The following is a 26,897-nucleotide window of genomic DNA, read 5'->3' on the forward strand; positions in this document are numbered from 1 at the left end:
AAAAAGAACAGAAACCATTAAAATTAATGAGAAAAGATGTAAGAATCTTTCATTTCCATAAGTTCTCGGATAAAACGTTAACCTATTCTAGTCAAAATATTAAAAGTAATTAGGAAAAACAAAAAATGAACAAGATTTTTTCAAGGCATGAACTTTTGAGCACAAACCTAAGGAAATGTGCTCTAATTCTGCTCATCCCCACATCTGAGGTGTGTTCACTCATCACTGACTTATTAAGCACTCCGTGTACAGAATACAAAGCATTCTAGTCATTAGTAATTACTATTGTGCTGTTTCTATTTTTTCATGTTTAACATACAGGAAAGTATTTAGTTCCAAGGTCTAAAAAGTATAAAATAGCTCATTTTTATTTCAAATCATGAAAAGACTTAGTGGCAATTCTCTCCTTGTAAGGGTCTTTTAAGAACTAGAATAGCTGAACATGGTGGCTCATGCCTGTGTAATTCCAGTGCACTGGGAGGCTAAAGTGGGAGGATTGCTTCAGGCCAGGAATTTGAGACCAGCCTTGGCAACATAGTGAGACCTTGTCCCTACAAAAAATAAAAATAAAGAACTAACTGGAGGTGGTGGTGTGTGCTTATATTCACAGCTACTTGGGAGATTGAGGTAGGAAGATTGCTTGAGTCCAGAAATTTGAGGTTACGACGAGAGTGTGAGCAGCAGAATGAGATCCTGACTCCAAAAAAAAAAAAAAAAAAAAAAAAGGTGAATCTTGCTCTTTGCTCTTAAATACTAGAGAATAATTCCCAATTGTATTCTTAAGAACAATAGGATATTAGTAAATATTAAAACAATAACAATGAAAAAGTAAGGGAAGTTTTGTGGTCAAATCAGTTGTCGACAGTGATTGTATCTTGTCAGTAAAACTGGAGGTAATCTATGTTATATCCTCTCAACACAATTTTTTCTCTGTCATTTCTACATTTTATGAATTTTTTTTTTTTTTTTTTTTTTTTTTTTTCTGAGACAGAATCTCACTGTTACCAGGCTGGACTGCAGTGGCGTGATCTTGGCTCACTGCAACCTCCGCCTCCTGGGTTCAAGCGATTCTCCTGCCTCAGCCTCCCAAGTAGCTGGGACTACAGGTGCACGCCACCACACCCAGCTAATTTTTTGTATTTTTAGTAGAGATGGGGTTTCACCATATTGGCCAGGATGGTCTCGATCTCTTGACCTTATGATCTGCCCACCTCGGCCTCCCAAAGTGCTGGGATTACAGGTGTGCGCCACCGTGCCCAGCCAAGGACTGGTATTTTTATAAAGATAAAGATCAAAAGGCCAGGCATGGTGGCCCACGCCTATAATCCCAGCACTTTGTGAGGCTGAGGCAGGTGGATCAGGAGTTTGAGACCAGCCTGGGCAACATGGTGAAAACCCCATGTCTTCAAAAAATACAAAAAAAGTAGCCAGGTATGTTACTGTGTGCCTGTAGTCCCAGCTACCTGGGAAGCTGAGGTGGGAGGATCACCTGATCCCAGGAGGTGGAAGCTGCAGTGAGCTACAACTGCGCCACTGCACTCCAGCCTGAGTGATAGAGTGAGATTGTCTCAAAATAAATCATAAACAAAGGTCAAAAAAATTAATGGTGTAAACTACAAGTCCACAAGAAATAAAAGGGGATGGGAAAACATGGTAAACACCACCACTGGGATGCAATCAGCATGATCCAAACTAAAGACTTGATTGCTTCAGCAAATAAATAACAAGGAAGAAAAAAACCCAAAAGGCCAAGAACTACCACTGGTCCTACTCCCTACCATGTAGAGACAGCCTAGAGAGGCAGACAGCAAGCTGAAATCTCACGCTGTCCTTTAAGATGCTTAGCACTGGTGGTAAATGCAGTTCTTCCCTTGATGCTTCTTCCCAAACCTTCTGTAATCCCTCTGCTACAGTTAGTTCAAAATTGCTTCCCAAAACCTTCTATTAGCCTTGACTAATACAATCATTTATTTGAGCAGCCTACCTTTTGTATCTAACTAATCTACAGTATAGAATATTCATTTTAATAAACATGAATCAGGCTGTAAGTTTAGTGGTATTTGCTTAGACAATGAACTGTTCATGTATGTTAAAAAAGAAGGGAGTGGGCCTAATCACCTAATTTCTTCATAAATATACAGCAAGGGGGGAAAAAAGAAGGAAAGGAAGGGGAGTAAAGACAAAAAAGAGTTAATAGACATATCAGCCAAATGCAAGTGCTGACCCTGTATGGATCCCAATGTGAACAAAGCATCTATAAAATGAGCTTTATAACCATGAAAATTTGAAACTAAATATTTGACATATATGATAAATATCACTTAAAAGTATGATGGTATTATGATTATGTTTTCAAAAAACAAAACACTTCATAAAAGAGACATCCTGTATGAGCCCATAAAATGTTCAAAACTAGCCAAGTTAATCTATGGTGTTAGAAGTTAATGTTTACCTGTAAAGAAAGAAGTGACTAGACATGGGCATGAGAGAGGGTTCTAGATGCTATGAGTGTTGTTTCTTGAGCTGAGCGCTGGTTACTCAGGTGTGCTGAACTTGTGATATGTATTTACATTCATAAAAGGATAGCTGAGTGTGGTGGCTCACGCCTGTAATCCCAGCACTTTGGGAGGCCAATGTGGGAGGATAACTTGAGCCCAGGAATTTGAGACCAGCCTGTGCAACATAGTGAGATCCCGTCTCTACAAAAAAATAGCTGGGTGTGCTGGTGCACGCCTGTAGTCCCAGCTACTTGGGATGCTGAGGCTTGAGCATGGGAGATAACAGTTGCAGTAAGCCATGACTGTGCCACTGCACTCCAGCCTGAGCAACAGAGTGAGACCCTATCTTTAAAAAAAAAAAAGGACACATTATGTTATAGATAACATAAAAGTCTTTTACTTTAGAGATACATACTGAAGTGTTTATGAATAAAATTACACATTGTCTGAGATTTGCTTGAAATAACTCATTGAGGAAGGAGAAAATGTTGGCAGCAGAGGAGAAAGAGGAACAGATAAAGTAAGATTGGTTATTTGTTGATAATTATTGAAGTTGGGTGATGGATACATGGGGGTTCATTATGCTATTCTTTATACTTTTGCGTATGTTTGAAAATTTCCATAATAAAAGCTTTTTAAAAGAGCAAAGATACAAGTGAGGCCGGGCGTGGTGGCTCACGCCTGTAATCCCAGCACTTTGGGAGGCCGAGGTGGGCGGATCACAAGGTCAGGAGATCGAGACCATGGTGAAACCCCGTCTCTACTAAAAATAGAAAAAATTAGCCGGGCGCAGGGGCGGGCGCCTGTAGTCCCAGCTACTTGGGAGGCTGAGGCAGGAGAATGGCGTGAACCCGGGAGGCGGAGCTTGCAGTGAGCCGAGATTGCGCCACTGCACTCCAGCCTGGGCGACAGAGCGAGACTCCGTCTCAAAAAAAAAAAAAAAAAAAAAGATACAAGTGAAAAACAAATATTCTATTACATCCATTCTTCATGCCATTAACCAGGATAACTTTCATATGGATCAAATATCTAAATCAGAGGTAAAATCCATATTTGTATGGCCCTGAGCTAAGAGTGTCTTTTACATTTAAAAAAGTTGTTAAAGAAAAAAACCAAAAAAGAATATGTGACAGAGGTGTATGTGGCCTGCAAAACCTAAAATATTTACTACATAATGCTTTACAGAAAAAGTCTGCAGGCCCCAGAAAATATTAAGAAGGAAACCAGGTTAAGTATCAGAAGAAAACACTGGTGGATTCTTTTCCATCTTAAGGAAAGAAAAACCTTTCTATCAACTCACAATCCAGAAGCAATAAGGGGAAAGACTGATACATTTGATGACATACAATTTAAAACTTACATATGGCAAAAAAAAAAAAAAAAAACACCCCAAAAAAACAAACTTAGATAAACTACTTGCAACTTACATAAGCAACAAAGGATTAACTCCCTAATATAAAAAAGCTACTAAAAACATTTAAAAAAGGACCAACAATTAAAATGTAGGCAAAGGACAGTCCACAGAAAAAGAAATGCAAATGGTCCTTAAACAGATTCTCAACTTCATTTATAAGAGAAATAGAAATGAAAACTAAACTGAAATACATTCCTCACCTATCAGATGGTAAAAATCCAAGTGTGCCAACGTATTTTGTTGACAAGGCTGTGGGGAAATAGGTATTCTCATATACTGGCAGTGGGAATGCAAAATAGCCTGAGGAAGGGAACTTGGCAATATCACTTCAAGGAAGAATTCTGAAGTATCTTCCAAAGACACACTGGTAAAAATATAACATATATGCATTATAGCATTAGAAAAACTGGAAACTTAATGTCCATTAATAGGGAAATGGCTACAATAAATTATGATACATCCACACATGATGTATAACTATAATTTTGTACTATATAGCTGAAAAAATGAATGGGGGACATTGCTATGTGATGATATGGAATGATCTTCAGAGTATATTAAGTGACAAAAGCAAGGGGTAGGAAAGTATTGACAGTATGTTACCTTTGAGTAAGAAGACAGGGAAGTAATAAGAAAAAAAAAAAATATATATATATATATACCTATACCTATATTTTTAAAAAAGCAACAATGGAAGGATAAACCAAAAATGAATAAAAATGGTTGTTTCTACGGATAGGGAGAAAACAAGATGTGGGAGTGGGGATGAAAGTTACACTTTTGTGAAAGCGCCTTGGTTTTATTGTTTCGACTTTGGAACTATACAAATTGTTTACAAAATTAAAAAACAACACTAAATCATAAAAAAAGTGAAAGTGTCACAATTCAAATGAAACTACAAATCAAATGCAGCATGACAGAACTGTTTGGACAAACCTTCCAAGGATGCAGAACTTTCCAGGCTTATTCGGCTGAGATCAATTCTCTTAGTCCCTGAAGTAGCACTGGTCTCTTGAGAGGAGGTAGCTCCGTCCAACTCATGGCAGACATCTTCATCTGTTAAAGAGGTAGATTCAGAATCCTGGGCTCCCACTGAAGAAAGACTGGTACGATCAGAACTTTGATCCTAAGGACATAATTATAAGCTTAATTTCTCATACATTTAAAGGTAGTTAATTAAAAAGTCACTTCTAAGGCAGAAAAAATACTTATCACCTAACTACCCAGATGATCAGCTGAACTAATATTACAACATCTAGAGAAAAAAACAACCAATTTTATAAAGGCATGCTCATTTGGACAAATGTGCTGCAGTTCAATTTTTAAGAAATCATTTTTTGGTTACAGTGAAATATATACTAGTAAGGTAAACCTTGTTGACTTTTAATCTCCATTTATTGATAATTTTCCTCTCTGACAAGGTATCACCCAAATATGAAACCACTAGAATTACGTTTTATTCTTTTCCACAATAACCCAGGTTTCAAAGATATCTATATTTCTACTTTTCATTTTTGAGAACACTGAAGTTAAAAAGTTAATTTTTTTCTGGTTATATTAAAAATACACGAGAAAATTTGGTAGCTGTAGATTTTTATATGAAAAAAATTTAATACCTGTAATTCTACCACTCAGGTAATACAACCTACTTTTCTAGTCATGTGTGTGCACATTGTTGTTATTTTTAATCAGATAGGGTAAAATTTTTTTTTTTGAGACAGGGTCCACTCTGCTGTCCAGGCTGGAGTACAGTGGGCAATCTCAGCTCACTGCAGCCTCTGTCTCCCAGGCTCAAGCAATCCTCCTGTCTGGGAGGAGTGCTCCCAGTGGCTGGCATTACAGGTGCGTGCCACCGTGCCTGGCTAATTTTTGTACTGTTGGTAGGGACAGGGTTTCACCATGCTGGCCAGGCTAGTCTTCACTTCCGACCTCAAGTGATCCACCTGCCTTGGCCTCCCAAAGTACTGGGATTACAGGCCTGAGCCGCCATGCCTGGCCGGGCTTTAACATTTTTATGTAGTAAAATATTTTCATCCTTTATGGGTTCCAAGGTCTGTATCTTGCTAATGAAGTATTTCTCCCCTCCTAAACGAGAAAAAAAATCTTTTTAAAATTTTGCACTTAAATATCTAATCCATCTAGGATTATTTTTGTTGTTGTTGTTCAGTGAAGGGCAGCAATCTTTTCCTCAAGTGGATAGCTAAGTGTACCAACACATTTACTTAATAGTCTCATTTCCCACTGATGTTAAATGCTATTTTTTCATACCCCAAACTTCTATGTACATAGACAGTTTTATTTCTGGACTTTTCTCCATTCCACTAGTCCATTTATCTGTTTTGCATTGATTAGCAAACTGTTTTATAGTTTTAGCATTAGTTTTGTTCGTTTTGGTATTTTAGAGCGCAGTCTCTTATCTTTTTTTTTCAAAGACAGAATTTCGGTCTGAAGCCCAGGCTGGAGTACAGTGGCATGATCTCGGCTCAGCGCAACCTCCGCCTCCTGGGTTAAAGCGATTCTTGTGCCTCAGCCTCCCGAATAGCTGGGATTACAGGTGCCCACCACCAGGCCCAGCTAATTTTTGTATGTGTAGTAGAGATGGGGGGTTTTACCATGTTGGCCAGGCTGGTTTTGAATTCCTGACCTTAAGTGATCTGCCCGCCTCGGCCTCCCAAAGTGCTGGGATTACAGGCATGAGCCACAGCACCTGGTCTCATACTTTTCTTTTTCAAAATTTTCTTGATTATTCTCATGTATCTTCTCTATCAATTTTAAAGCAGCTAATTATGATTTGTATTATTTAGTCACCAGGTATTTGGTTTGCTTTTTTTTTCTTGTATTTTTAAATTAGACTACCCTGACTAATTTGGTTAGAACTGATACCTTTACAAGACTGAATCCATCAGTAAATTATGTCCTTCAGTAAAGTATTATAGTTTTATTCATGTAGGTATTATATACTTGATGTTATGTTTACTTCTAGACATTTCATGTTTGTGTTCTAGTGAATTAGCTCATATTTTTCCATTACTTTTCTAACTGGCCACTGTCATATCTAGGAAAGTTGTTTTACAAATGTTTATGTTGTTTCTAGTCACCTTACCAGTTCAAACAGTTTTTTCAGTGGTAGTAGATAACCTCATTTATGAGAATATCAAGTTTTATTAAATTATTTTACAACATTTTTATCTATCATTTTTTGTTTTCAGACAGTTTCACTATGTCACCCAGGCTGGACTTCTCAGGCTTAGGTGACCCTCCCACCTCAGCCTTCCAAGTAGCTGGGACTACAGGTGCACACCACCATGCCTGGCTAATTTTTTTTTTTTTTTTTTTTTTAGCAGAGACAGCATTTCACCATGTTGCTCAGGCTGGTCTTGAACTCCTAGACTCAAGTGATATGCCTGCCTCGGCCTCCCAAAGTGCTGGGATTACAAGCATGAGCCACCATGCCCGGCCTTTATCTCTCACTTCTTTTCCTTGCCTTCTGGTACTGTTAGAATCCAGAATGCTGTTGGGTGGCTGGCACAGGTGTTTAGCATGCTTCCTTCCCTTGATCCTGACTTTATTATTTTATTATTATTATTTTGAGACAGAGTCTAGCTCTGTCACCCAGGCTGGAGTGCAGTGGCGTCATCTCAGCTGAATGCAACTTCTGTCCTCCACCTCCCAGGTTCAAGTGATTCTCCTGCCTCAGCCTCCTGGATAGCTGGGACTACAGGCGCATGCCACCACACCCAGCTAACTTTTTGTATTTTTAGTAGAGATGGGGTTTCACCGTATTAGCCAGAATGGTCTCAATCTCCTGACCTCGTGATTCGCCCACCTCGGCCTCCCAAAGTGCTGGGATTACAGGTGTGAGCCACCATGCCTGGCCTGATTCTGACTTTAAAAGAAATATTTATGACATTTCACTGTTAGGGATGGTGTTTACTATAGTTTTTTGATACTCTTATCAAGTTAACTAAGTTTTCTTCTATTTCATCTTTTAATTTTATAACATTAAACTTTTTTTTTTTTTGAGGTAGGGTTTTGCTCTGTCATTCAGGCTGGAGGACAGCGGCACAATCACGGCTCACTGCAACCTCCACCTCCAGAGCTCAAGCAATCTTCCCACCTCAGCCTCCCAAGTAGCTGGGACCACAGGCATGCACCACCACACCTGGCTAATTTTTTATTTTCTAGAGGTGGGGTTTTGCCATGTTACCCAGGCTGGTCTTGAACTCAGACTCTCTTGAATGACAGAGCTCAATGTGCGCATGTCTGCAAGCAGGTCACCCTTTAGAGTGCTTGGATGGGGAATTGGAAGAGAATGTACAGGGCAACCAAACAAAGGAAGGTTTTACTTTGGTTGGTGGATACTTCAGTATATTTTAAGTAGAGTGGGGCTTCCTTAAAAAAAAATCTGAGCTAATAATGAAATTTTGGAATTACTTTTAACCCTACTTTCTTTCCTATCTCAATACCTGTCCTTGGTATCTCTCCTTCACTCTTAGTACTTAAAGATTTCATGCCTTTGTGAACTGGAGTATTTCATTTTCACAACTACTCCTGTAAGAGGAAAAACAATGCCTAGCCAAACTATTCCTTAAGTAGTCTTTTAATTTAATTACCTGGCTGTGTAATTTTATACTTCTGCCTGCTCACCTGGGCTTCATTCACAAGAACACTTCTCATCTTGGTAGCTGATCTCTCTTATTACTACTTTGGAGGCTATACTTTCTGTATTCAGGCATTTCTATCAATCCAGTTTCATCTGCTTTCTCATTTTAAGGTATGAAAATTTCTCATCTCCTGATGGCATACTTTTCTTCTTTCACTGCTTTGATGGATTTATTATATCTATTTTTCTGTCACTTTAATGGGATTTTGAGGAGGAGGGAATACAGATGTGTATTTTAACATCCTGAACCAGAGGTCTTGTTGCTGTTTATGCATAAAAGAATTACTTAGTATAAAAAATAAGTCAAATAGTTGAATTTTTCTAATTAAAATACAGATTATGCATGTTTGAAATTATAAAAAAGAATTTTACATTGAGAGACATTAAATTCTTTATATGCAGAAAAATTAATGAGACTGAATTTCATTGAGTATAGCAACAATAACCATTTATTTAGTGTCTTCAATGAAGGCACTGTACAGACATACCTTGGAGGTATGCCAGGCTCAGTTCCAGACCAACTCAACAAAGCAAATGTCACAGTAAAGCAAACCACAAACTTATTTCCCAGTGCATATAAAAGTTGTTCACACTACACTGAAGCCTACTATACAACAACATTATGTCTAAAAAATGCCATAAACTTAAAAATACCTTATTACTAAAAATTGCTAACAATCATGTGAACCTTCAGCAAGTGGTAATCTTTTTGCTGGTTGAGGGTTTTGCCTGGATGTTAATGGCTGGTGACTGAATAGGGTGGTGGCTGCTGAAGGTTGAGTGGCTGTGGTAAAAAAGAGGACAATAATGAAGTTTGCTGCATTGACTCTTCAAGAAAGATTTCTCTGTAGCATGTGATACTGTTTGACAACTTTCTTTGCTCATTCATAAGAAGCAACCCCTCATCCCTTCAAGTTTTATTATGTGATTGCAGCAATTAAGTCACATCTTCAAGGCTCCACTTCTAATTCTAGGGTTTTGCTATTTTCACCATATCTGCATAATTCCTCCACTGAAGTCTTGAACTCCTCAAAATCATCCTTGAGAATTGGAATCTATTTCTTCCAAACTCCAGTAATGTTGCTATTTTGATCTCCTCCTATGAATTATGAATGCCATTAATGGCATCTAGAAGAGAATCCTTTCCAGAAGGTTTTCAATTTATTTTGCCCAGATCCATCACAGGAATCACTACCTTATTGTGGCTATAACTTTATGAAATGTATTTCTTAAATACTAAGTTAAAAGTAAAATTGACTCCTTGATCCATGGGCTGCAGAATGAATACTAGCATGAAAAAAATAAATCTCCTTGACATTTCTTTTTTCATCATTCAACTTGACTCCTTGACATTTTGGTTTTTTTTGAAGATGGGGGTTCAGTTCTGTCAGTTAGGCTGGAGTACAGACAGCGATCTCGGCCCAGTGCAACCTCCGCCTCCCAGATTCAAGCGATTCTCCCACCTCTGCTTCCTGAGTAGCTGGGACCACAGGCGTGTGCCACCACACTGGCTAATTTTTTGTAGAGACAGGGTTTTGCCATGTTGCCCAGGCTGGTCTCAAATTTCTGAGCTCAAGGGATCCGCCTGTCTCAGCCTTCCAAAGCGCTGGAATTACAGGCATGAGCCACTGCACCTGGTGACTGCTTTTCTATTGGAGCTCTTGCGTGACTAGATGCATTGTCAATGAGCAGTAATATTTTGAAATAAATATTTTTTTTTCTGAGCAGTAGGTCTCAACAATGGGTTTAAAACATTCAGTAAACCATGCTGTAAACAGATGTGCTGTCATCCAGGTTTTCTGTTCCATTTACAGAGCACAGGCAGGGTACCTTTAGCAAATTCTAGGATTTTCAGAATGGTAGATGAGCATTGCCTTAATTTAACATCGCCAGCTACACTACTCCCTAACAAGAGTCAGCCTGTCCTTTGAAGCCTGGAAGCCAGGCACTGACTTTTCCTCTCTCGCCATCAAAGTTCTAGATGGACATCTTCTTCCAATACAGGGCTGTTTCATCTGCACTGGAAATCTGTTGTTTAGCGTAGCCACCTTCATCAGTGACCTTACATAGATCTTGTGGATAATTAGCTACATCTTCTATATTAGCCCTTGCTTCATCCTGCACTTTTATGTTACAGAGACAGCTTCTTTCTTTAAACCTCATGAGCCAACCTCTGCTGGCTTCAAACTTTTCTTCTGCAGCTTCCTCAGCCTTCATAGAATTGAAGAGTTAGGGCCTTGCTCTGGATTAGGCTTTATCTTAAGGGAATATTGTGGCTGATTTGATCTATCCAGACCACTCAAACTTTCTCCTTTTGGGCAATAACACTGTTTTGCTGTCTTATCACTCATGTCACTTTTAATTTCCTTCAAGAACTTTCCCTGTGCATTCACAACTTGGCTGTTTGGTGCAGAAGACCTCACTTTCGGCCTTACTTGGCTTTTGACATGTCTTCCTCACTAAGCTTCATCATTTCTAACTTTTGATTTACAGTGAAAAATGTGTGACTCTTCCTTTCATGTGAACACTTAGAGGCCACTGTAGGGTTATTAATTGGCTTAATTTCAATATTGTTGTGTCTCAAGGAATAGGAAGGCCTGAGGAGAGGGAGAGAGTCAGGAGAATGGCCATTTGGTGGACAGTCAGAAATCACACAACATTTATCGATTAAGTTTACCATCTTATACGGGAACAGTTCATGGTGTCTCAAAACTATTACAATAACAACATCAAGGATCATTGATCACAAGTCACCATAACAGATATAATAATGAAAAAGTTTGAAATACTGCAAGAATTATCGAAATGTGACACAGAGACATGAAGTAACCACATGCTATTGGAAAATGATACCAATTGACTTGCTCAACACAGGGTTGCCACGAACCTTCAATTTGTAAAAAGCATGACATCTGTGTAGTGCAGTAAAGCAAGCACAATAAATGAGACATGCCTATCCTAGGCTTTAAAAAATATTATTTATTTTCATCTTTAGGTGGGATCTTTCTGACATTAGTGATTGTGTTCTCTTTTTCTAGATCAGTCTAGCCAGCAGTGTGTCAATTTTGTTGTTGTTTTTAAAGAATCAGCTTTTGGTTTTATTGATATTCTTACTCTTTCCATCTTTTCAGTTTTACTGATTTCTGCTCCATCTTTATTACTTCCTTCTTCCTACTTACTTTGAGCTTACTTTGTTCTTTTTTTCTAGTTTCTTAAGGTAGAACCATAAATCATTAATTTTAAATCACTTCTAACTACAGCATTTAAAGCTATAAGTTAAACTCTAAGCACCTCTTAGTTGTATCTGACAAATTTTGATATATTTTTGTTCATTCCACTCAAACATTATTCTAATTTCCTTTATGATTTTATCTTTGATTCAAACTATTTGGAAGTGTGTTCAGGTTTTTCTTGATCTCTTACTTATTCTTAGTGATTTGTAATGAATTCTATTGTGGTCAGAAAATATGCTTGATTTAAAAAGAAACCTTATTGGGGCTTAATTTTCATGTCATAACATTCACTCATATTAAGTCTACAATTCAATAATCTTTGTAGTAAATTTACCAAGTTTTAGAACGTTTCTAATTTTAGAAAATTTTTACCACCCCAGTAAGATATCTCATACCCATTTACAGTTTATCTCCATTGTCTTCCTAACACCAGGCAAGATTTGCCTCTTCTGGACATTTCATATCAATGGATTCATACAATATTTGGTCTTTTAAAATCTGGCTTAATTCATCACCTCAAATTTGATGAATTTGAGGTTCATCAATTTTTTTTTTTCTTTTTGAGATGGAGTCTCGCTCTGTCGCCCAGGCTGGAGTGCAGCGGCGCGATCTCGGCTCACTGCAAGCTCTGCCTCCCAGGTACACGCCATTCTCCTGCCTCAGCCTCCCGAGTAGCTGGGACTACAGGTGCCTGCCACCACGCCCGGCTAATTTTTTGTATGTTTAGTAGAGACGGGGTTTCACCGGGGTCTCAATCTCCCGACCTCATGATCTGCCCGCCTCGGTCTCCCAAAGTGCTGGGATTACAGGCGTGAGCCACCGGGCCTGGCTAGTTCATCAATTTTTTAAGGCATATTATCAGTATTTCATTCTTTTGTATTGCTCAATTATATTCCACTGTATAACACATTTTACCTATTTTCCAGTTGATGGAAATTTGGGTTGTTTCCATTTTTTGGCTTTTATGAGCAATGTTATGAATATTCACATAAAATCTGTGTGTAGACTACGTTTTCATTTCTCTTGGGTAGATTATTTAGAGTGAAACTGCTGGGTCATATGTTAAATTAATGCTTAGCTTTTAAAGAAGCTGCCAGATTGTTTTCCAAAGGGGCTGTACCATTTAACATTCCCACCAAAGAAGTATGAGGGTTCCCATTTCTTCACATCCCCTCCACTTGTCATCTTTTGGATTACAGCCATTCTTCTAGTGAGTGTGAAATGGGATTTCACTGTGGCTTCGAATACAATTAATGCCTAATAACTAATTATGTTGAGCATGTTTCATGTGATTTTCAGCCATTCGTATCTCTTCTTTGGTGAAATATCTATTTAGAACTACTTTTTACTTGGGTTGTTTATCTTCTTATTGAGCTGTGAGAGTTGTTTGTGTATTATGGATTCAAGTCATTTACTAAATACAGAATTTGCATATCTTTTCCCCAGTCTGTGGCTTTTCATTTTCTTACATTTTCATTTTTGGAGCACAAGTCTTGAATTTTGGTAATGCCTAACCTATCAATTTTTCCTTTTATAGACTGTTTCTGGTATCATACCTAAGAATTCTTGGCTTAATTCAAGGTCTTAAAAGATTTTCTTCCTGTATTTTCTTTTTTTTTTTTTTTTGAGACAGAGTTTTGCTCTTGTTGCCCAAGCTGGCGTGCAATGGTGCGATCCCACCTTACCACAACCTCCACCTCCTGGGTTCAAGCGATTGTCCTACCTCAGCCTCCTGAGTAGCTGGGATTATAGGAACGTACCACCATGCCTGGCTAATTTTTTGTATTTTTAGTAGAAACAGGGGTTTCACCATGTTAGCCACGCTGGTCTCAAACTCCTGACCTCAGGCGATCTGCCCGCCTCAGCCTCCCAAAGTTCTGAGATTACAGGCATGAGCCACCACGCCTGGCCCACAATTTTTTTTTTTTTTTTTTTTTTTTTTGAGACGAGTCTCACTCTGTCGCCCAGGCTGGAGTGCAATGGTGCAATCTTGGCTCACTGCAATCTCTGCCTGCTGGGTTCACGCCATTCTCCTGCCTCACTCTCCCAAATAGCTGGGACTACAGGCGCCTGCCACCACGCCCGGCTAATTTTTTGTATTTTTAGTAGAGATGGGGTTTCACTGTGTTAGCCAGGATGGTCTCGATTTCCTGACCTCGTGATTCGCCCGCCTCGGCCTCCCAAACTGCTGGGATTACAAGCGTGAGCCACCGCTGGCCCACAATTTTTATAGTGTGCTAGCTCTTACATTTAGACATCTTATCCATTTTGTGTTAATGGCTGAATATAAGTTGAGTGTCTACATTCACCTACAGTCATCCCTCAGTATCCACAGGGGGTTGGTATTTGCATATAACTTATGCACATCCTCCTGTAAACGTTAAATCATCTCTAGATTACTTATAATACCTAATACAATGTAAACGCTATGTAAATAATTATACTATATTATTTGTATTTATTTTTAATATTTTCAATCTGTGGTTGGTTTAATCCATGGAGGCAGAACTTGCAGATACAGAAGGCTGACTGTATTTGCATGCAGATATCCAATTATCTCAGCACCATTTTTTGACAAAAACTATCATTTCCCCATTGAATTGCCTTGGCATCTTTATTGAAATTTAAATGACCATAAACATAAGAGTTTATTTCTGGAGTCTAAATTTTATTCTCTCATCTATTCATCTCTGTTTATCCTAGCAGCACACTGTCTTGGTAACTGTAGCTTTGTAGTAAATTTTGAAATAGGGAATTGTGAGTCCCCCAATTTTTTCTTTTTCCAAATTGTTTTGGCTATTCTGGGTCCTTCTATTTTCTATATTAATTTTAGGATCAACTTGTTGAATTCTACAAAATCCTGCTGGAATCTTGATAGGGGCAATTTTGATACATATTTAGACGCCAATATAGGGAGGGTTGCAGTTAAACAATACCGAGTCTTCAATTCCATGAACAAGGAATGTCTTTCCATTTATTTAAATCTCCTTTAAAATCCCTTGGTAATGTTCTGTAACTCTACAATGCACTTTGTTTTGGATCCTTTTCAATTGACTGAGGTTTTTTAAAAGCCAAACATAGTTTATCTTGATGACTGTACTGTAAACACTTGAAAAGAACGTGTGTTCTGTAGTTGTTGAGTGTATATTCTATAAATGTCAATTATATAAAGGTAGCTGATGGTGTTGTTGAGATTTGTCTTGACCAATTTTTGTTAGTTCTTCTATCAATTGAGAGTTTTTAAATGTCCTACTAAGATTTAGAACTCCCCTTAATTCTACCAATTATTGTGTCATTGTTTTGAGGCTCTGGGATTTAGTGAATATACATGGATAATTATTGTGTCTTCCTGATGAACTGTTTCTTATAATCAATATTTTTGAGAGACAGAGTCTTGCTATGCTGCCCTGGTTGGCCTAGAACTCCTAGACCCAAGCAATCCAGACCTTCCACCTCAACCTCCTGAGTAGCTGGAACTACAGGTACACACCATAACATCCAACTCCTCATCATTTTGAAATCAGTCTGTTGCCCAGGTTGGAGTGCAGTGGCACAATCATAGCTCACTACAGCCTTGAACTTCTGGGTTCAAGCAACCCTCCTGCCTCAGCCTCCTGAGTAGCTAGGACTACAGGTATGTGCCACCATGGCCAGTTAGTTTAAAAAAAATATATCTATCTATCTATCTATCTATCTATCTATCTATCTATCTATCTATCTATCTATCTATCTATCTATCTATCTATCTAGTACAGACAGGGTCTTGCTACGCTGCTCAGGCTGGTCTCAAATTCCTGACCTTAAGCAATTCTCCTGGCTTGGCCTTCCGGAGAGCTGGGATTACCAACATGAGCCACCATGACTAGCCTAACATCTGCCTTTTAATTGAGGTGTTTAGATTGTTATCATTTAATTACTGATATGGTTACCTCTAGTCTATTTCTCTGTTCCCCCTTTCTTGGCCTCTTTAAGATTTCCTGTTCTCTGTAAGACTATTTGAATATTTTTATTGGCTTTTTGGCTACACCTCACTGTATTTTTTTAACTCAGTGCTCCAGGGATTACAATATACATATCTAATCATTTAAAGTCTACTTGGAGTTAGTTTTATATCATTTCATATTTAATAATATAACTATAATGAAGGTCTGTGGGGTAAGTCCCTTTATTACTGATGTTTACTACTGTCAAACATCTACACATATTGAAAATTCCATGAGATAATGTTACTATTTTTGTTTTGGACAATTATAGGTTTTTCTTTAAGTTTTGGAGGAAAAAAAGTAATCTTTTCTAATAACCAGCTATTTACCATTTATTTTGCATTTCTTTTATTCCTGAAGATCCAGGTTTCTCTTTGGTATCATTTTTCTTCAGTTTAAATAACTTCGTTCAGCATATCTCATAGAGCAATCCCATTGCTCATGAATTCTTTTATCTGAAAATGTCTTTATTTCACCTTCACCCCTGAAGAATATTTTTACTGGATATAGAATTCTGAGTTGACAGGTCTTTCTTTCAATGTGTTAAAGGTACAGTTCCACTAAATTCTTCCCTCCAAGGATTATGATGAAAAGTGCATGGGTACATTCAAATCTTTATGGCTCTGTAGGTAATGTATAATTTTTTGTTAATAGCTTTCAGTGTATTTTAAATTTCTTTAGCAGCCATTTTCTTGTTAGCAGGTGAATATCTGCTTTTTGGCAGTTTACTTTGATGTGTGCAGGTGTAGTTTTGAGTTTACTCTGTCTAATTTGCTGAGTCTCTTGTATCTATAAATCTGTATCTTTCACCAATTTTGGAGGTTTCAGCCATTATGTTTTCAAATCTTCAAATATCTTTTCTAACAAAATCTCTCTCTTCAATTCTTCTGGAACTCCAGTTATCCATATTTCATTTGTTCCTTTTCATATTGTCACACAAGTCCCTGAGTCTATGTTTATTTTTATAAAAATCTTTTCTCTCTTCTTCTGATTAATTTCTATTACTCTATCTTCAAGGTCACTGACTTTTCATTGTCATCTCCATTCTGTTATTTAACCCATTCAATCAGTTTATATTGGATATTATATATTGCAGTTATAAAATTTGTTTTAATAAATTATATTTCTTGCTAGAATTTATTTTATTTCAAATGTGTTTTCCTTTACCTAAAGGAACCAGTTATGGGAGCTGCTTTAAAGTTTTTCCCTGATAGTTCCAACATCTGAGTCATCTTGGAGTTGTCTTTTCCTTGAGAATTGGTCACATTTTCCTGGTCCTTTATACCAAGTAATTTTGGATTTTATCTTGGACACTGAATATTATGTTATGTAGCCTGGGTACAGTTATAATACTTCAGAGATTGTTGATGCTCTTGTCTCAGCAGGCAAACAATTGAGTTATATATTCAGACTGTAATTCATGTTTTACTTTTTGTAGGCTGTGAACTTTTGGTTCAGTTACTTAAGCCTTTTCTATTCCAGTTTGCATCTGTCCCATGACTGTGCAGGTCAAGGGGTAGGGTGAAACCTGTATGGGATTCCCCTCAAACTTTCTGCACAAAGAGGCCTCTTTCTCAGGCTTCTCTGTTCAGGAAATATGGGGTTTCTCTTGAAGTTTTATCTGCCAGAGGTGCCATGCCATGATGTGACTGCCCTTGGGGCAAAGATGCATGAGGAAAGAAAATGATAAACTCATTTCTGTGTTGGTCTCTCCCCAGAAACTCCCTGCTTTTATTTATTTTTCAGAATCCTTAGTTGTTTTTTATATTTTGTCTGGTTTTTAAGTTATAATCAGTGGGAAGGATGGGCTGTGGTGGCCTTATGTTACCACAGTGGAACCAGTATTTTCACCCCAATTCCTAAAGAATATTTTTGTTGAGTATAGAAAAATAGGTTGACAGTTATTTTCTTTCAGCACTTTAAAGACATCTTTCCAGTGTCTTCTGACATCACAGTTTCTCTTCAGAAGATCACTGCTCCTTTGCAGACAATGCATCTTTTTCTCTGGCTCAAGATTTTTGCTTTTTATTTCGTTTTCAGTTCTAAAATTTATGCTTGATTATTTTAAATACATTCCGATTATCTAGTGAAATCTTCCATCTTTACAGTTATTTTTTTATACAATTTCCTTTATATTCTTGAACATATTATAATTATTTCAAAGTCCCTTGTTAATTCAAACATATGGATCACTTTAGGGTCTCTTTCCATTATCTGCTTTCTTCATTTTTCAGCTATGTTCCTGTCTCCTGGCACAGCTATTTTTAATTGAGTGACAGACATTGTACATTAAAAACTGTAACGATTCTAGATGATGTTTTATTCCTCCAGAAAAGGCACAATCTTTTCTCTGTTGATAAGAGTAAAAGCTATTATTTTAACCAAATCACAAATGACCCGAGTCAAGTCTATGTTGCAATTTCGGTCAGGCTTAGTCTACCTCTGGTTTGTCAATGTTCCTAAGGCATACCTCTGTAAGTATTCCAGTTGAAGCCCTCCTCCCTCTGGCAGCTCCTGAACTCTAGCTATTATGATTCCAGGACCATGAAACTGCTGAGAACTTGATTTCTCACAGACGTTCTACTTACTCTTCTCATGCCGTATCAAGTATGTGGAAAATGTCTTGAAGGAAGAAAATCTTCGGTGTATTTGAGGCCCTTAAAGTCTTCAATTTTGTCTCTCTAACCCACAAGGTCCCAAAAGTTCTGATAAGGGAAAGCCTAGATTTACAACCTAGTGCTTCATGCCCATAATTAGCAAATCCCCTCAGGGAGAAAGCAGCTCTAGAACTTCAGCTCACCTCTCTAGAATCCTGCCTCTCTGCTTTCTAGTTACTTCAGCAGTTCTCTGATGACTTTAAACAGATACTTTCTCTATTTCATCTAGCTTTTTGCTCTTAGGGGAAGGTGTGTAAGTCTACTGTAAGTTACTCCATCCTAACCAGAAGGGCAAACCACATACCTGACTGGTAATTTTTGAGGGCATATTGGACACACTATCTGGAAAAAAAATCTGCATCTTGAAGGAAATATTGAAATTCAGTAAGTACTTTCATGTAACACTAATTCTTACTCCAGCTACAAATCACTGTCTTTCAAAACTGAATTACAAATATAACCTTAGTAAATTTTCTTTTCTTTGAAGTTATTATTTCAGTTCCAATTCTGATACTTAACAAAACTTACACACCCCATGAGTCCTTTTTATAAAGCTATGTTTAGGAAGAATAGTTAAAACAAGTAAGAGGCTTTTGGTGGTGATGGGTGTGTATGTGCGACAGTAAAAGTAGCAAATACTAACCAAACTTACCTTAGATGATGTGGTGTACATGGTGAATCTTGAATACCATTTGCTTGCTTTCTCTGCAACTCCTTTTCCAGCAGTGAACATACTGTTTCTTAGAACATCTAGTTTAGGTACTAGTAGTGTATCTAAGTTAAATGAAGGTGATGAGTGGGTTAATGTATCCTGAGATTCTTCCCTAAATGGGCAAGTAGGTGAGAAGGCTGGAGAAGACCAAAGTCTCTCCCTTGGCTTCTCCTCACTTTTTGTGTAACTTTTAGATTTGGTAAGTCTCACTGGCCTAGGAGAATTAGGAGGCAGACTAGATCTTCTGCATGCCTTGACCAATGGTGGACTTTTCTTATTTAATTTATCATCACATGCCCGTTGTAAATCAATGCTTGGTGTACGACTTGTCAAAGGGCTGCTCATATTATTCATATACATCACAATTTCTTCAGCTAAATCACGCCTAGCAGATGGTGTTGAAATGCTTTTGCTATCATCTTCATCCTCCTCCTCTTCTTCTTTTTGCTGCTGTTCAGTCTCAGCAACCAAAAGAGAGAGGGGATCGAATCCTGTTGCAACGTCAGTTTTTTCAAAAGGTTTTACTGAAAAGCTGCTGTTCATACGTTGAATACTCTTGGGATTTTGCGTAGCAACACATCCTGCTTTTGATCCATCTGTTTCACTGTCTAAGTCTTCTAAGTCAAAAATAACAGGAGATTCCACTTTATCTCCCAAATAGTTAGAACCATCAAAAGGCGTATCATCATCACTAGATTCCTTTTCTAGACTGTCTCTTTTTGATCTTAAAGGTGGCTTCCCAATATCAAGAGTATTTGGTCTTGTGCTTTTTGAGATAACATTTGAAAGAATTTTTGCATCAGCTCCCAATTTTTCAACTATATCTCCAGGGGTGGCTTCCTGGTTAATTCTATTGAGCATAAATCCCATCAGTACCCCTCCACTAAGATTACGGTTTCTATTTCCCCAGACCACTTGCTGCTGCAAATTAGTTTCATTGTCACTTTTATGTCTTTTCCTGAAGCATCTACTTTGAATGTTTCTTGTTCCGTTTGTATCCTCAAGAGATGATATTAAGAGCAGCTCAGGTGTGCTTTCTGAAAAACAAGTAAAGTGCTTTTAGCCATGAAAATATAATAGCAAATAGAAGTCATTTTAAATATTTAAAATTCTAGTGATGAAAACGATAATAGCAAGTACTCACTGAGTGTCTGTTATTTGACAGATACTATACTAGACACTTTACTTGTATTTCCTACTGTAAACATTCCAACATCCTTATGGGTTGAGAAAAAAGGAACACTCAGAGAGATTAATTATCTAGCTCAGAGTAACTCAGTCCTTAAGAGACAGAACTGAGATTCAAATTCAGATTTGTCCAATTATAAAGGGTATGCTCCTAGACATTAGGATGTATCGCTTTTTAAAGATGTCATCAATTAAGATTTATACTTACTAATTCCACTAAATAAATTACAATGGTTTTACAATTGTGGCTGTACTAGATGACCTTGAGATTCTGAGTCTTCCTTTTTTTTTTAATTTGGTAGACACAGGGTCTCACTATGTTGCCCAAGTTGGTCTGGAACTCTTGGGCTCAACAAATACTTCTGTTTTGGCTTCCCAAAGTGCTAGGATTATAGGCGTGAGCCACCATGCCCAGCCAAAATTGTGAATCTTCTGCTTATTAAAATGAAAAAAGAAAAAACATCCAAAACACAAAACAAAATAGATGTTAACTTTATCCATAAAGGCTATTTTTCTTTTTTTTTTTTTTTTTTGAGACGGAGTCTCGCTCTGTCGCCCAGACTGGAGTGCAGTGGCGTGATCTCGGCTCACTGCAAGCTCCACCTCCCGTGTTCACGCCATTCTCCTGCCTCAGCCTCCGGAGTAGCTGGGACTACAGGCGCCCGCCACCACGCCCGGCTAATTTCTTTTTGTATTTTTAGTAGAGACGGGGTTTCACCGTGTTAGCCAGGATGGTCTCGATCTCCTGACCTCGTGATCCGCCCGCCTCGGCCTCCCAAAGTGCTGGGATTACAGGCTTGAGCCACCGCGCCCGGCCAATAAAGGCTATTTTTCAAAACTCCAAATCCTGAATAATTTTAGCTAAATTAATGTGGCTAAATAATTTTACCCTTGCTTAACATATTGCTTGCACATTTATACCAGTCAAATGTTAATGGCCACTTTACATTTAGAAATACTGTTCACTGCTTTCTACCAAATTACTTAGATGAAAATACTAAATTTTAAGCAGAAATCTAGATCTCTGATCGCTTTAATTGTTCTTACTATATGTGGGAGTCCTCTAAAGCATTAGTCTAGGTATAGTATCATCGACTATTCTTCTTATGTGCTTTATCCACAGAATTAGCTCTCTATAGTCAGGCAGGTATTGAAAATGTGCCTTTTCTTGTCATGTGATGTATGCAAATGGCAGGGCAAGAGAAAAGAGTGGATACTAGAGGTCATAAAAGCCTACATCTAATATTACTTAATAAGCATATACCATTAACAAGAAAAATGACATATCACAGAGGCAAAGTTTATTGTTTTTTTCATCAGCTTATGATTGAGGACATAGGAAATCAAGAACACACTTTCTTCTGATATTCTGGGAAATTTTCTGCTTCACAGGTTAAATATTACTAAAGACCTGGAGGAATCTTGTAACCAAAGATAATACTCTGGAATTGCATTTGCAAGGGTTCCTTTGCAAAGTCAGTGATATGCTACGACCTGAAGACCAAGTTGGTTATCAGACTTTACCAGAGGTTTGCAAACTATACCCATGAGCCAAATCTAGCCTGAGGCCTGTTTTTGTACAGTCTCAAATGGTTTCTACATTTGCAAAGGGTTGTAAAAATCATGCACCCAGAAGACTAGGTAACAGAGATTCTATGTGCCCTGCAAGGCCTGAAATATTTACTATTCGGGGCCGGGTGCGGTGGCTCAAGCCTGTAATCCCAGCACTTTGGGAGGCCGAGACGGGCGGATCATGAGGTCAGGAGATCGAGACCATCCTGGCTAATACGGTGAAACCCCGTCTCTACTAAAAAAATACAAAAAACTAGCCGGGCGAGGTGGCGGGCGCCTGTAGTCCCAGCTACTCGGGAGGCTGAGGCAGGAGAATGGCGTGAACCCGGGAGGCGGAGCTTGCAGTGAGCTGAGATCGCGCCACTGCACTCCAGCCTGGGCGACAGAGCGAGACTCCGTCTCCAAAAAAAAAAAAAAAGAAATATTTACTATTCGGCTTTTTACAAAAAAAGTTTGCCTGATCCTAAGTTTACACACACGCTAAATTACACATGCTAGGCTGGATGCTGCATGCCTCTAACACAAAGACTGCAAACTATTTAACTTCCTTGGGCTAGGTGGCTCTATAACATAATTCCAGCCAGTTATAATAAGGTATAGTTTTTGAGGGTTTTTGGAAAAACTTCTTTCCTGACAAAAGAAATAGATACGGCTGGTGTTTCTCTTCCCATTCTTTTTGCCTTGATTGGATAGGTGATGTGTGGAGTTACCAGTGGCTATACTATAATCATGTCAAAAGAACTGATGGCAAAACCCCTAAGCCAACATTTAGAGCAAGTGGTTACCTCTGAATTTCCTATTTGAGAAAAATAAACGGCAACTTCTTTAAGCACTGTTAATCACATATTCTGAGACTTAAAGCTGAAAGTATGCCTAGCTGATATACTAGCCTTTTCTCAGATCTTTGAACATGCTGTGGGATTCCTTTCTACTAAACAGCCTTTTTATACATGCTTCCTTCTGCTTGGAATGCACCCTCTCAATTCCTCCTTTCTGATCTCTACCCTCATTTATTTTTTACTCATATTTGAAATTTAAGTTTAAAAATGATATGCTGAAGGAAGTCTTCCCTGACTAACAACCCCAAACCCAAGACATATCTATTATATGTTCTCATAGCAACCTACTGTCCTTTTTCATTGTATTTAATCTAAGAATACTTTTGCATTTACTTGATCAATGTCTTCCCATCCCTTCTACCTGCTTTCTCCATGAAGGCAGGATCCATGTTTATTTTTTGTTTCTTATTATAATATACCCCCAGTAGCACCTGAAATATAGTAGAATCTAAAAGAATATTTACTGAATGAATACTGTCTATTAGGCAGTAACTGCAGCCAACAAACCAACCTGGAATATAATACATTATATTATAATATTAATGTATTATATTATGGGTAGTTAAGGATCAAAAGTAAAGGCACACTAAAACCAGAATTAGGCTTGAGAAACATCTCAGAATTAAACTTCTCTGAGGTTGAACACTCAGTAATTCAATATGTATTTATATCAAAACATTAAATTCTCAAGATGATCATGAGGGCAGGAACAGAAGCTCACGCCTGTAATCCCAACACTTTGGGAGGCCCAGGCACGTGGACTGCCTGAGGTTGGGAATTTGAGACCAGCTTGGCCAACATGGTGAAACCTCGTCTCTACTAAAAATACAAAAATTAGCCAGGCACAGTGGTGCACACCTGTAATCCCATCTACTAGGGAGGCTGAGACATGAGAATCGCTTGAACCCGGGAGGCAGAGGTTGCAGTGAGCCAAGATTGTGCCACTGCACTCTAACCTGGGCAACAGAGTGAGACTCCGTCTCAAAAAAAAAAAAAAAAAAATCAAGATTAATGATTTAATCCAATCAAACATTAAAACATATCTTTGTTAATTCTACTCCTGTATATGTATATATATACACACACACACATGCAAACACAAATATATGATATATTTTATTTATATATATTATTAAATATATAAATATATTAATTTATATATTATTAAAACATATTAATAAATATATATATTTATAATATATATTTATATTATATATAAATAAAATATTCATATATTGTACTGCAAAACATAAATAAACCCGAAAAATGCTTTAAATCCTAGTATGTACAAGTATATAATAAGTATTCCTATATATCCCACGTATGGTCTTTGGAAGCAGTAATAAACCCACAGTACTTAACAGATGAGAGTTTTCAAGCCAAAAGCATCAAGGATAAACTAATAACTTTACTTCACACCAAAGAAATCTACTCTAGACTTTTATAAAATTCACTTGTTCAGCATATAGGGTAACTGAAAGCCAGATGATTAGCCAGATGCTTATTATTCTGACAAAATGTGAAGATCAAAGGATGGTTTACAATCATATTTAAATAAAAAAATTAAACACAGATCCTAAGAGGAGGGCAAGCATAAACAGACAGCAATGAAAGAACAATAAAATAAAGATCAAACGCAAGTTAAGAGTTATAATTAGAAAATTAGTTACAAAGGACTAAATGGTTGTGAAACAACTCTATGACACTGATGAAAAATTTTTAATGTTTATGTTATAACAATTATCTAACAAAGAAATGCAAAATAAGAGTTATAGGTGATCTAACTTTCTTTTGTTTGTCTGATAGATAGAGTAGGGTTCCACAAACTTTTTCTATAAAGGGCTAAAGAGTGAATATTGTAGTCTTCGCAGGCCACGTGGTGTCGGTCACAACTACTGAACTCTGCTGTTGCAATGCAAAAACAGCCACAGATAATACGTAAATGAATGAGCATGCCTGTGTTCCCACAACTTTATTTATGAAAACTGATGTCTGAATTTCATAAAATTTTCATGTGTACTAAATATTAGTCTTATTTTCTGACAATTTAAAACTATAAAAACCATCGTGGCTTGGTTAGCTTGCAGGCTAGTATAATAATAGGCTTCAGGGCAAATTTGGTCCTCGGGCCTTAGTTTGCCTTTCCCTGAGCTAGAGGCATATTTAACTGTGTTGCAAAAAAAACCAAACACCATTGCAGCAAGGCCATTTAAAAACAGAGATATTTCAGTCTAGATAGCACATGTTCTTCAATATTTTTTATATTACAACATCATGCAAAAGTAAGGTAACACAAAAAAAATTTATTAGGTAATCACACTACTAACACTAAAAACTCTGAATCTTACTTATGTCTATTTAATCCCCTGAAAATGGTCTGGTAAAAAAACTTTGAGGCCAAATATTATTCTACTTCTAATCTGACTGTTCTATTAACTACTGATAATTTATGTGACCTGCCAATCACTGAAGTATGCTTTAGTTTTCTCATCTTTAAAATGGTGCTAATATCCCCTCTGATACAAGCATTTCTATATTAATAAATATAAAATAATATATAAGATGACTTTGAAAAGAAAAATTATTGGGTATTGTTACTTAAACTATCTGAAGGACTATCCTTTTGCCTCTGGAAAAACAGGAATAATATGAAAACTAATAAACCATATGCTTCATCTGAAACTTAACTAGCTGTATGGTACCCTCAGACTCATCACCTCTACTGATCTCACTTTCCCCTTCCAAAAAGTACCAAGAGTCTAAACTCAAAAGAGTATACAAGCTGGAGGTTTGCCCCTATGCCTTGTATAATACAAGCTTGAACACAGCATGTTATAAAATATAGAACTCAAGTTACTAAGCTATACCATAAGAGGCTGCACAAAATATTTTTTAAAATCACCTTGGAGAATTAAGACTATTAAAAAAATAATTATTCACTAGTCATACAGATACAATTTATTCTGCACATAACACAAGTGTACTATTCAACTTACCCATGCTTTCTCCTGATATTTTATCAGCACTGTTGTTACTTGTACCAGTGAGGCGAACGATACTGGAAGAATTCTGATAACTGAGCTTAGGAAGGCAATCAGCACTTCCTTTTGCACTCTCACTCTCTGACACTGGAAAGATGAAAACAAAAATATTAATAAAATGAAATCTACATACACTGTAGGAGGTATCAAGAGAAGTTTTCAGTTCTACATATTTTTACTCGAAAACAGGTGATAAGAAAATACGGAACACCTCTATATCTGTTTGTCAACCACAAATAAGTGATTTCACTTATTTGAGGCCTTGAAGTGTAGATCAAACTACTGAATACTGATCATGCATGAGGTCCATGTATAAACTTTATATTTCCTCATTTATTGTAAAGGAGTGCTTTTGGTGGAGTGGGGAAGGGGGTAAATATAATCACAATCCATTAAACAAACTTTTTTTTTCTTTCTTCAGGTCAGATGGGTAATGTGCTGATGTTGTAACAAGGTTCAAGGGTGGCACATCTCACAAACATGCTTGACTACCCAATCATCATGCCCATGAACTACAAAAGGATCACAAGCTTTCAAATATTGTTAAATCTCAAAAAAGAAATACTGTTTCAAGAAATGTATATACACTTCCACTAAATACACGTATTTTGGGAGTCACATAGCATTCATTCTAATGGTATTTGACTTGGGAAGTGTTTTGCCACTGAGACTATATACTTCATACATAAAGCATTTGTATGAGAGTATGTGGTGGCTGAGGGGGCACATAATGGGAGACAAGAAAGAGTTATGATGGAAAAATGGAAAGTAAAACCAGAACTTTTATAAAATCACCTGCATTTTCTATGAATATAAGTTCACAATTTTATATAATATCAACTTAAACAATACCTACAGGAACTACAATCACTGCCTTTTTTATCTTTTTCTTCTTGAATGTCTTCGGTAGATGTATCCCCTCTTCTAACTTCATCTTTAGATAATGAATTATATCCAAGATCAGACTGGCCACCTGGTAAAAACAAAAAGAAACAAAACTCTATCACAAACTTCTTTAGTGAGTGCAACTGGAATTAGGAGCAACATACTAGTGTTTCGATTTTCTCATAAATCTTTTCTGGACAACTTCCAATTTA

At 37.4% G+C, this 26,897-nt stretch overlaps 1 protein-coding gene and 1 non-coding gene across 19 annotated transcripts in view; both read right to left on the bottom strand.

Annotated features, from left to right (window-relative positions):
• Positions 1-26,897, bottom strand: part of DENND4A (DENN domain containing 4A) — a 130,339-nt gene that overhangs the window by 11,220 nt on the left and 92,222 nt on the right. For all 18 annotated transcript variants that reach the window (XM_077939605.1, XM_077939601.1, XM_077939595.1 and 15 more), the window contains 4 exons: positions 26,657-26,773; positions 25,756-25,887; positions 19,101-20,197; positions 4,849-5,038 (listed from right to left, as the gene is read on the bottom strand). In XM_077939605.1, the coding sequence (XP_077795731.1) occupies positions 4,849-5,038; positions 19,101-20,197; positions 25,756-25,887; positions 26,657-26,773 (1,536 nt within the window). The remainder of the gene's footprint in view (positions 1-4,848; positions 5,039-19,100; positions 20,198-25,755; positions 25,888-26,656; positions 26,774-26,897) is intronic.
• On the bottom strand, positions 26,221-26,324 carry LOC114680039 (small nucleolar RNA U13). The gene has a single exon (XR_003732114.1). It is a non-coding gene; the product is annotated as a small nucleolar RNA U13 (small nucleolar RNA).

The sequence above is a fragment of the Macaca mulatta genome, chromosome 7 (assembly GCF_049350105.2).
Source record: "Macaca mulatta isolate MMU2019108-1 chromosome 7, T2T-MMU8v2.0, whole genome shotgun sequence".
Classification (NCBI taxonomy): Eukaryota; Metazoa; Chordata; class Mammalia; order Primates; family Cercopithecidae; genus Macaca; species Macaca mulatta.